Below are 9967 nucleotides of genomic sequence, written 5' to 3'. Positions count from 1 at the left end.
TTGCTTGAGGACAAGCAAGGCTTTAAGCTTGGGGGAGTTGATACGTCTCTGTCGTATCTACTTTTCCGAACTCTTTTGTCCTTGTTTTGGACTCTGATTTGCATGATTTGAATGGAACTAACCCGGACTAACGCTGTTTTCAGCAGAATTGCCATGGTGTTGTTTTTGCGCAGAAATAAAAGTTCTCGGAATGACCTGAAAATTTATGGAGAATTTTTCTGGGATTTATGAAAAATACTGGCGCAAGAATCAGCGATGGGAGTGGAGCCGTGAGCCGACAAGCCCACCACCCCCCCCCCCCCGGTCGCGCCTGGCAGGCTTGTGGGGCCCATAAATCTCCACCGCCTCTCAATCCACCTCTATATAGTCCGTTTCGTCCGGAAAAAAATCAAGGAGAAGGATTCATCGCGTTTCACGCTACGGAGGCGCCGCCACCTCCTGTTCTTCATCTGGAGGGCAGATCTGGAGTCCGTTCTAGGCTCTGGATAGGGGAGATCGTCGCCATCGTCATCATCAACCTTCCTTCATCGCCAATTCCATGATGCTCTTCACCGTTCGTGAGTAATCTCATCGTAGGCTTGTTGTACGGTGATGAGTTGGATGAGATCTATCATGTAATCGAGTTAGTTTTGACGGGGATTGATCCCTAGTATCCACTATGTTCTGAGATTGATGTTGCTACTACTTTGCCATCCTTAATGCTTGTCACTAGGGCCCAAGTGACATGATTTCAGATCTGAACCTATTATGTTGTCGCCAATATATGTGTGTTTTAGATCCTATCTTGCAAGTTGTAGTCACCTACTATGTGTTATGACCCGGCAACCCCGAAGTGACAATAGCCGGAACCACTCCCGGAGATGACCATAGTATGAGGAGTTCATGTATTCACTAAGTGTTAATGCGTTGGTCTGGTTCTTTATTAAAAGGAGAACTTTAATATCCCGTAGTTTCCATTAGGACCCCGCTGCCACGGGAGGGATGGACAATAGATGTCATGCAAGTTCTTTTCCCTAAGCACGTATGACTACATACAGAATACATGCCTACATTAGATTGACGAACGGGAGCTAGCTCTTACATGATGAATCACATCCGGCATAATCATCCATCACCGATCCAATGCCTACGAGTCTTTCCTACTGGTCCTTGCTACGTTACTTTGCTGCTACTGATGTCACTACTGCTACTGTTACTCTGCTGTTGCTACTGTTACTCTGTTGCTACTGCTGTTACTTTGCTGCTACTGGTTACTGTTGCTATTGCTGCTATCATACTACTTTTCTACTGATACTTTGATGGAGACACTAAATTTTTCAGGTGTGGTTGAATTGACAACTCAATTGCTAATACTTGAGAATATTCTTTGGCTTCCCCTTCAATCGAATCAATAAATTTGGGTTGAATACTCTACCCTCGAAAACTGTTGCGGTCCCCTATACTTGTGGGTTATCACACATCAGTGAAGATCCAATGACTTCCCCGACATGAAAGGTTGTTGATGTGTACAAGTTCATTACCATGAATCAAGACCATTTCCCCGAGCTTATTCATTATTTTTATGCCACCTTCTGCTTCCATCACGACTTGGAGAGACCTATGACTTGGATTAGTGGTTCACACAAGATTGAGGAGAAGCCCTTATCTCTATTTGCTCATGTTCTTGGGTATAATTTTGTCGATGTTACTGACAACAATGGAGTGAAGGTTCATGACGAGGATGGTGTTGAGTTATATGAAATCATTAAGTTTTTTTACCACCCCACCCCCAAGTCCATGAATATTGGCTTCACCACCAACATGTATACTTTCTATGATATCATGATCAAGATATTTCTCCAAAGGATTTGTGCTAAGGTTTGGGGTGCTACCGTTTATGATCCTTATGGGTTCGTGAACGAGCCAAGATTCCTTGAGTAGTATGCACATCCATTCTCAAGTGATGATGAAGGAAACTAACCATATCCACAAGATGGAGCAAGTGGCTCCGAGGACTTTGGTGATGAGGAAGAGTATTTCTGGGTTGTGTGTTAGCATCACTCTCCTTGTGTCATTTTGGTGTTTCGATGCCAAAAGGGAAAAGGACGAGTTTTATTTGGTTGCCCCAAATGATATTTGGGTATTTGGTGAATTTCCAAGGCTTGTCTTTATTTGCATCTTCTATGGCTTGCAAATTCTTTTGTATTTACTTGTACTTTGTGTGATTTTGTGAGCATGGTGATGCTCAAGTACTTTAACATATTCTATGTTTGAGACTGTGTGTGCTCAAATTACCTTCGGTATTGCTATGTTGCTTATTTGTTGGCATATCATATATCCTTATTGTTATGGTCTCTTATCATGTTATCTTATTGAGCTTTACTTGTTGATCTTATTCCATGTCTCACACACACAACCTCTTGTGAGATTGCACTTTGTGTTCATCGCCTATACCTCACATTGGTGTGCAAAGTTGATATCATGTTTATTATCACGCTTTTGTCACACCCTACTTTGCTCTAGTATTTTGGGGGAGACCTTGTTGACTCTAAATTTGTGTGCTTTATTTTGCATTCAAAGGCATACTAATTTATAGTGCACAAATCTAGAGGACTGACCATGACTGTCAAACACATGGGCGGGGTTTAGTGCGAAAGGTTGAAAGCAAAGGTGGATGGTGAGTTGGTGACCCCTATAGAAAAGGGAGAGGAAAATGACGTATTTAAATTATGTATCTTATTCTTATTTTTGAATCATAGGAAAGTCATACTACAAATAGACATCACATGATGAGCTTGAAGTAGAATCATATCCTCTCAATACACCCATAAACTACCTCCTACATTCCACCAAAAAAAATGAAAAATCCAAAGAGATAGGCCTTCAAAAGTCGCATGCCAACTTTTTCTATGCGGCCTAAGGCTAGCTTGGAGGTTCCAGAATAAGAATCATGCTCGCCCTCCTGAGTAGCATTCTGTTGAGATTGTTGAGATTAGTAGCATCAGCGTTTATGGTTACAACCAGAGGCCTGCAGAGTCTGGCCCGGAGTAGTGATCTAAACATTTTTATATATTTTTATAAAGAGAGTATTTGATATTCATAATGTTTAGATAGTATAGTATAACTCTGCCATGTGAGAGTAGGCCTTTTAAATTGATCAATAGAACTCACCGCTACAAGTGGACATCTTTGTCTATGCACGCCTCGGTTATTTCTATACATGTGCTTTGTCATTTGCATTATTTATCTTGTTGTTTACGCTTGCTTAGCATCATAGGTTGCTCGTCACATAGTTGAATTCAGAAGAACCTTAATTATCCGCACTTTCCATAAAACTTGTGAAGAATAGCTTAAATTTTGCAAAGACCTATTTCAACCACTCGGTCGCCAACTTGATTATTCAAAGAGGGTGTTAGATGAGATGGTAGAATTTGAGTTGGTTACTATCTCATTATTCAATCCATGTTTATCTCTCCTGATTGCAATTTCTTTGTCATATGACCGACATCAATTTGTAAGCCACGACAAGGGCTCTTATTAATAGATCAGGTGAGAACGCTTCCCAAATTAGCACATCCCACAAGTGTGCTTGCCCATTATCATTCATCGGACACGTAAAGTGTGCTGTTAACTAACCGTTTGTCAGGCTACAGAGATTTATTGTTGACATGGAGAAAGAACAAAAATTGCCTTCGCAAAAGTTAGACCAGTAACATCGCTGGTTCTAGGACTACCTTTACTTTTGTAGGCCAGTAACATCACTGGTACTCCACCTTTCTTTACAGAGGGAGTACTTGTATTCATAATGTTTAGATCTGGAGTAGTATAGTACTGTATACCTAGACTTTATAAAATTGCTTGGCGTGCAGAATCGCTTAGACTTTACAGGACTACCTTTACTTTTGGAACGAAGGATCTTTTTAAGCGCACTGTACATTCAGAGAGTGTGATCATAAAAAAGAAAAATCCTTATGCAAGATTGTACGTTTTTTTATACCCCTAGCAAGCATGACATACAAATTTAGTACTCCCTCCATTCCTAAATATAAGACTTTTTAGAAATTTCACTATGAACTACATACGAAGCAAAATGAATGAATGTACACTCTAAAATAGGTCTATATACATTTGTATGTAGTCCATATTGAAATCTCTAGAAGGTCTTATATTTAGGAACGGAGGGAGTAGTACAAAGTTTACTAAATCAGCAACAGCTAATATGAAACTGAGTGTGTTTTTTCACCCCTAGCAAGCATTGTACGTGATGCTGCTATCTTAAGACTCAGGGAAAACAAGTTGAGACTATTGAGATCATTCCAGTCCATAAAGTAGATAACTCTCATGGTGTCATACAAAAGATGGACACACAACAGTTCTAGAATGTCGATACAGATCATACAACACCTGCTAACTGTCACAAAGCTCCATGGTGTCGGCTTTCTCTCGGCTGCATAAGCTGTATATTACCACCAGCTTCTCCACGACCTTCAAGCTTCCTCAGAATTCACCACCAGCGAAGATGAAATTTTCCACTGCCTTGTAAGAACTAACTACATATATGCAGCACAATGCTACAGTCCACCTACTGTCCGGTTTCGGTACTCCTTTCTCTGCAAAGTAATAAAAAAAATACAGTTACATCATTAAATTTAACATCTAGGAAATAAAGATGACGTGAGAAACATACACTTGGAATGCATGAACATCCTTGCGGAAGTTCTCTAGTTCCTCTGGATCAAACGTGCCATCATCAAACTATTCATAGACCAACAAATTAGGAAAGCATTTGTTAAGTAGAACAAGGGAGTGGTAATAAGATGGAAATGCATGACAGTATGACACACCAGCTGTTTGAAATCTTCTTCCAGTGTTTTATTCTGAAGAACTTCTGCCAATTTTCCGTTTTGAAGAAAACAGTTGATAAAGTAAAGAACATATATACCACATTCCTCCCCATTTTGTTGTGGCACCTGCACAGTTTTATTGTGGACAATGACAAGAACTCCAGATTCAAGATGTAATTATTAAATGGCTGCAGGTACACCTAAGAGATACTCGCTCTGTTCCAAAACACTTGAAGTTCTGGGTTTGTCCTAAGTCAAACTTCTTTAAGTTCGACCAAATTTGTAGAGAAATATACCAACATCTACTAAACCAAATTAGGTTCATTAGATTCATCATAACATATATTTCCATGATAAATATATTTGATGTTGTAGATATTAGCAATTTTCCCTATGAAGTTGGTCAAACCTCGAACTTCAAGTGTTTTGGAACGGAGGTAGTAGTAAGCATCATACCTTAGGAAACTCGAGACGGATTTTTTCTATGAAGTGCGCGCTTTCTTTCCGCTCTTCGATTTCATAAATACCACGAATGAATCTGATGACCAGGAAAGAAAAGATTAAAAAACGTGGGATTATAGGACTGTGAGCATGATACTGTGTTGTTCTTTATGTCTTAGGTATCTGGGGCACCTAGGCCTGTTATAGCAAATCATATTCGTTAATGCATGATGTACAATCCATGACATAATGGCTTTCCAAGTTTTGTTTGCATGCACTACAACCATCAACGGTCAATGGTTGCTTTCCAAAAAATAATATACTACTGGTTCCTAGCAATGATTGCTTTCCAAACCAAAATTGCAAAGTGTTTTTCTATAACAATGCACTCTATTATAGGTTCATTCAAAATATTTTGAACTCTTACACCTCCCGTTGAATCCTAGAAAAAACATGGCGTGCCCACATATGTACCCAAGATATTTCTGGTTATGTATGCATCCTTTATGGGTGTGTTTGGTTTCCGTCACCAACTGGAATGGCATGGGTCGGACCCGTTCCGAGGCCTCGTTCCAGTGTTTGGTACATATAACTTAAACAGGAACCAACTCATTCCACTGAGGGAATATTCGGCCCATATGCGGAACGTGCCGATACCTCCAAATTGGAGGAATCACGCGGAACCGGTCTGGGTCTCGCTCTAACCCCTCACCCCTAAGAAATCCTATCGCCTCTTTCTCGTCTCCCCATCTCTCGATCTGAAGAGGAGCAGGTGCGGCGGCCAGGCGACTGGAGGACGATGGCCTGACCTGCGGGGGCTGCGGCATTCCTATGGCGGCGGCGGCCTGATCTGCTGGTGGGGGGGGGGGGGGGGGGGGGGGCGACGGCGGCAGCAGCCTGATATGTTGGTGCGCGGCACCCTCATCTGCGGGAGGGCGTCACCGGCGGCCTGATCTGCTGTGGGACGGCGCCGGGGTTTGATCTGCTGCTGTGCGGCAGCCTAATCTGCGGGGGCGGCACATGCGGCAGCCTAGTCTGCGGGGGCGGCACATGCGGCCCGCTCATGCTGGTACGCGGCTGCATGGTCATGCTGGGGGTTTGCAGCGACCAGGTATGCTGGGGGCTGCAGTAGCATCTTCTCCGTTCATATATTCATGGTTCTTTTGTGTAAATTGCTTCTTTTTGTTTGTAGAAATGTATTGATGAAAGAGAATAGTCGTCATATATGTTTCTGATATCATGTATCTGCCATGCTTGTGCATACATATTATCAAAATGAACCAAATTCGTTTTATTCTGTCTCGCCAACCAAAGGCTCAAATGTAACCATTCCATTCCATCTATTGTCTCAACCAAACATAAGAATGGAACCGACCAATTCTAGTGGAATGGAATGTCATGGTTCTCAAACACACCCTATGTTTCTCACATTTTGACCATAGCTGCATACCAAGATACCCAAAGGTATGTATATATAACTAAAGTCATTTTCAACAAAAATAGACTAAAAACCTCCCAGATAAACCGCTAAATACACATCGCTAACTATGTTCATCAAGGGTTAGATGATTTGTGATGTGCTGTGCAAAGCTGGATTTTAATGAGCGCATAATCTGCTACTAGCTTGGGCTGACTCGCTGGCTTGGACACTATTCATGGCATAATCTTCATGAATGACAACAGTAGTACAGGAAACTCTGTTGTCTGCTTCAGCAGTACATTAAAGCATAGCGTCGACCAAAAGAACAGCGTCTTGTTTCTAATATATGAATTGTCAACTTGACACAACAACTGGTCAGTCAGATAACCGTAATATAGCAGAACATGTGCATCATCATTAAGATCAGTATCATACTTATATTGGAGGTTTGAGATGAGGACATAGAGGGGCCATACCCTCTGATATCAGGTCCCAGCCTCTTTGGATCTGTTGTGTTAAGTGAATCCAGCAGCAGCATTCGCGGTCCTTTTTTTGCATCCGAGCAGTCTGTCTCATCAAAGTGGCATAGGACAAGGAGGTTCCAATGTCCCCTGCAGTTACAAAAGTGGAAATCCCATTGCTCTTTAACAATCAAATAAGTTAATGCACGAGATAAAATAAGACTGACCTACCAAAGAACAATAGGGACAAACACATATTTCCTTGAAAATATTTTCAGTTTCTTTGTCCATCTAAGAATTCTTGATTTCTGTTCATTGCCCCCATTGACATAACTGTTAAACCATAACGGATCCAAATATGCGTAAGCATTCTTCTGATCTTCATCTGTACGCTTCCAAAGGTCCCTGTATGCACAAATTTGTAGCGCCAAATAAGCATACAAATTTTTTCAAGAAGACCAGCTATTTGTTCTCTTGAAAAAAGATTGTGTGTGTATGTAGTTGGGGGGGGGGGGGGGGGGGGGGATACTCCATGTATAAATCAAAGATACGGGTATCCAGTTTGTCTTGATTTTCCTTGTCCCTTCTGCTACTTGCAATGCGATTTGAGCTCCCAGGCATCTTCGGTGCTCGCCTTATACTCGCTCGAGAACGCTTGCTCTTGCACTCTATAAACAAGGAAACATTGAAGTTAACTAGTCAAACTTAAAGTGTAGTTTGAAATTAAGTTTCAAAATAAGAAACCTGTATCAGAGTTAGATCCACCATAAGGAAACTGCATATAGCTAAAGGCCACTTCTCTCCTACTTTTTGGCCTCTCGGCTTAGGAAGCCATCTGGGAACGTCACATTTACTGTTGTCTTAAATTGAAATAAGACACATGACTAAGAACCAAGCACAAATAACAACAACTAATCCTAATCATACTGAGCATACAAAGGACCAATAGTTCAGGCGTTTATAGGGTCAAGTTTTTTTCTTCTGCTGGATGGAAATGGCTGAACTTTGGTTGATGCATCGAGGAAAACAAATCTTTTGCAGTTTTAAACAAACAACTACCATTTCTTTAGGTATTGTAAATTATCTCCAAAGTTATCTTTATTATTTTTTGCAACCTTCCATTATAAGGATCATTATCATGTTCTGACACGTGATAAAAACTTAAACACTCATCCAGGCTAAAACAGTGTTTGTTCTATTGGTCATACATCCAAAGAAATAAACAATTTAAAACAAGAAAACTATCAACAATACAATATCCTTACATAAGATGGAGCAGGAATGGTGATTTACACAACTACTATAAAATAATCTACCAGGCAAGAGCACCATGAGCATAATTAAGTGATGATCTAGAAATGATAGCATGTTAGCTGGCATACCATGACAATGGTGAGTTGGTACATAAATGATAGGATGTGCCTTATTAACATCAAACAGTTTGCCAAACTAGAAGACATATTCCAAGTACAAGAAGTTCAACAAACTGCAAACCAACAATCTGACCTCAAACCGCAGGTCTTTTCGGTTGCAACACCCACTATATGAAATGAGCAATCGACCTATAACTTGATAGTGAGTGCAATGCACTAGGCTACAAATCATAAAAATGAACATACAAAACACATAACAGCAATAACTGTCTCCATGATAAAATATAGCTGTATAAGACTGTGTTAGTATGTGTCAAAAATCTAAGCAAACACTAAGCTAATAGCCATTGAAATCTATGCAGCCTTCTCTGCCATTATAAGCAGTTTAACCCTCAAAAAGTTCAAAGAAAAGGATAAAACATGGTGATTTTCTCATCCAGATGGCTCCAACGCACCGATGTGACAACTAAGAGTTGTGCAATCTTGTATAGGCGCTAGGCGATTGCCCCCCGCCTGCCTCGCACCTTGGTGAACATGTTAACTAGCAGTACAAAAGACCAAGTATTTGTACTCCTTCAGTATAAGCAGGATACACATTAAAAACAACATCCTATACACACTGCAATTTTCGCACACATGCACCAGATGAGTCAAATCGAGCATTGCAACACGTAATCAGTATTTGCTCCGGGAAATGAAACGACTTGGTCCAGCATTAACATCGTTGAACTAATGCAATGGGGTCCAGGACCTACTGACAAAGCATATCACCAATGCAGAGATCGGGGTAATAAAGCTCCGATTTTGTTAAAAAAAAAAAAAAACCTTATTGAGAAAGTAGCGGCCAAAGGGCGCCGTAAACCAGTTCTGTAGCAAGCCGATCATGGAGCAACCCCGGGAATCACAAGAACAGGCTTAAAATCGCAGGGATAAAAGGGGAAAGGAGGGGGGCCGGGCAGAGACGAAGACTTCCGCGGGGTGTGGGAGGAGGGGGCGGGACGCTCACCATCCTCTTCGTCGAGGTCGATGGGGTCACTGCTCTGGCTGCGGCGGGGCATGGCGACGACGGCGAGCCGTCCCGGGCGGGATAGGGTTTGGTTCGACGGGATCCGGCGGGTGGGCGAACGGGCTAGGAGAGTAAGCTCAAAGAGTGGTGGGCGGAACGGAATGGGTTGGGGTTTTGGCCATCTCTAAATCTAACAAATAGGAAAAAGTAAAGAATTGGGATATCATGTCTATTCATTTCTTAGAATCTTTTCATGATCTCACTTAATGCAAAAAACCTTTCAAAATTTCATGAGATCTCACTTAATGCAAAAATCTTTAGAAATCAGTTCGACGTATATACAATCGTTAGGGATCAAATACGTTCATTACTATAAAACAAATACTAAAGCGCCATTTGGTTCGTGGGATGAGATGTATCTCACATTTTATGGTAAAAATATA

General features: G+C 41.3%; 1 protein-coding gene across 3 annotated transcripts; it reads right to left on the bottom strand.

Moving 5' to 3' along the window:
- Nucleotides 1-4194: 4194 nt before the first annotated feature.
- On the bottom strand, nucleotides 4195-9690 carry LOC123447881 (probable ubiquitin-like-specific protease 2A). 3 transcript variants are annotated; one of them, XM_045124591.1, is made up of 8 exons: nucleotides 9525-9687; nucleotides 7675-7813; nucleotides 7377-7550; nucleotides 7161-7295; nucleotides 5280-5361; nucleotides 4824-4949; nucleotides 4667-4734; nucleotides 4195-4589 (listed from the first exon to the last, which is right to left on the bottom strand). In XM_045124591.1, exons 1-8 carry the CDS (start codon nucleotides 9574-9576, stop codon nucleotides 4562-4564), a joined length of 804 nt encoding a protein of 267 aa, XP_044980526.1. In that variant the 5' UTR covers nucleotides 9577-9687; the 3' UTR covers nucleotides 4195-4561. The 3 variants fall into 3 exon arrangements, with proteins under 3 accessions (XP_044980526.1, XP_044980527.1, XP_044980528.1); XM_045124592.1 differs by lacking the exon at nucleotides 9525-9687 and adding an exon at nucleotides 7890-7957; XM_045124593.1 differs by lacking the exon at nucleotides 4824-4949 and having other exon boundaries at nucleotides 9525-9690.
- Nucleotides 9691-9967: the final 277 nt, after the last annotated feature.

This window comes from Hordeum vulgare, chromosome 4H (assembly GCF_904849725.1).
Source record: "Hordeum vulgare subsp. vulgare chromosome 4H, MorexV3_pseudomolecules_assembly, whole genome shotgun sequence".
Taxonomy (NCBI): domain Eukaryota; kingdom Viridiplantae; phylum Streptophyta; class Magnoliopsida; order Poales; family Poaceae; genus Hordeum; species Hordeum vulgare.
The sequence above is the reverse complement of the archived record's forward strand: the minus strand, read 5'-3'. Positions and strand labels throughout refer to the sequence as shown.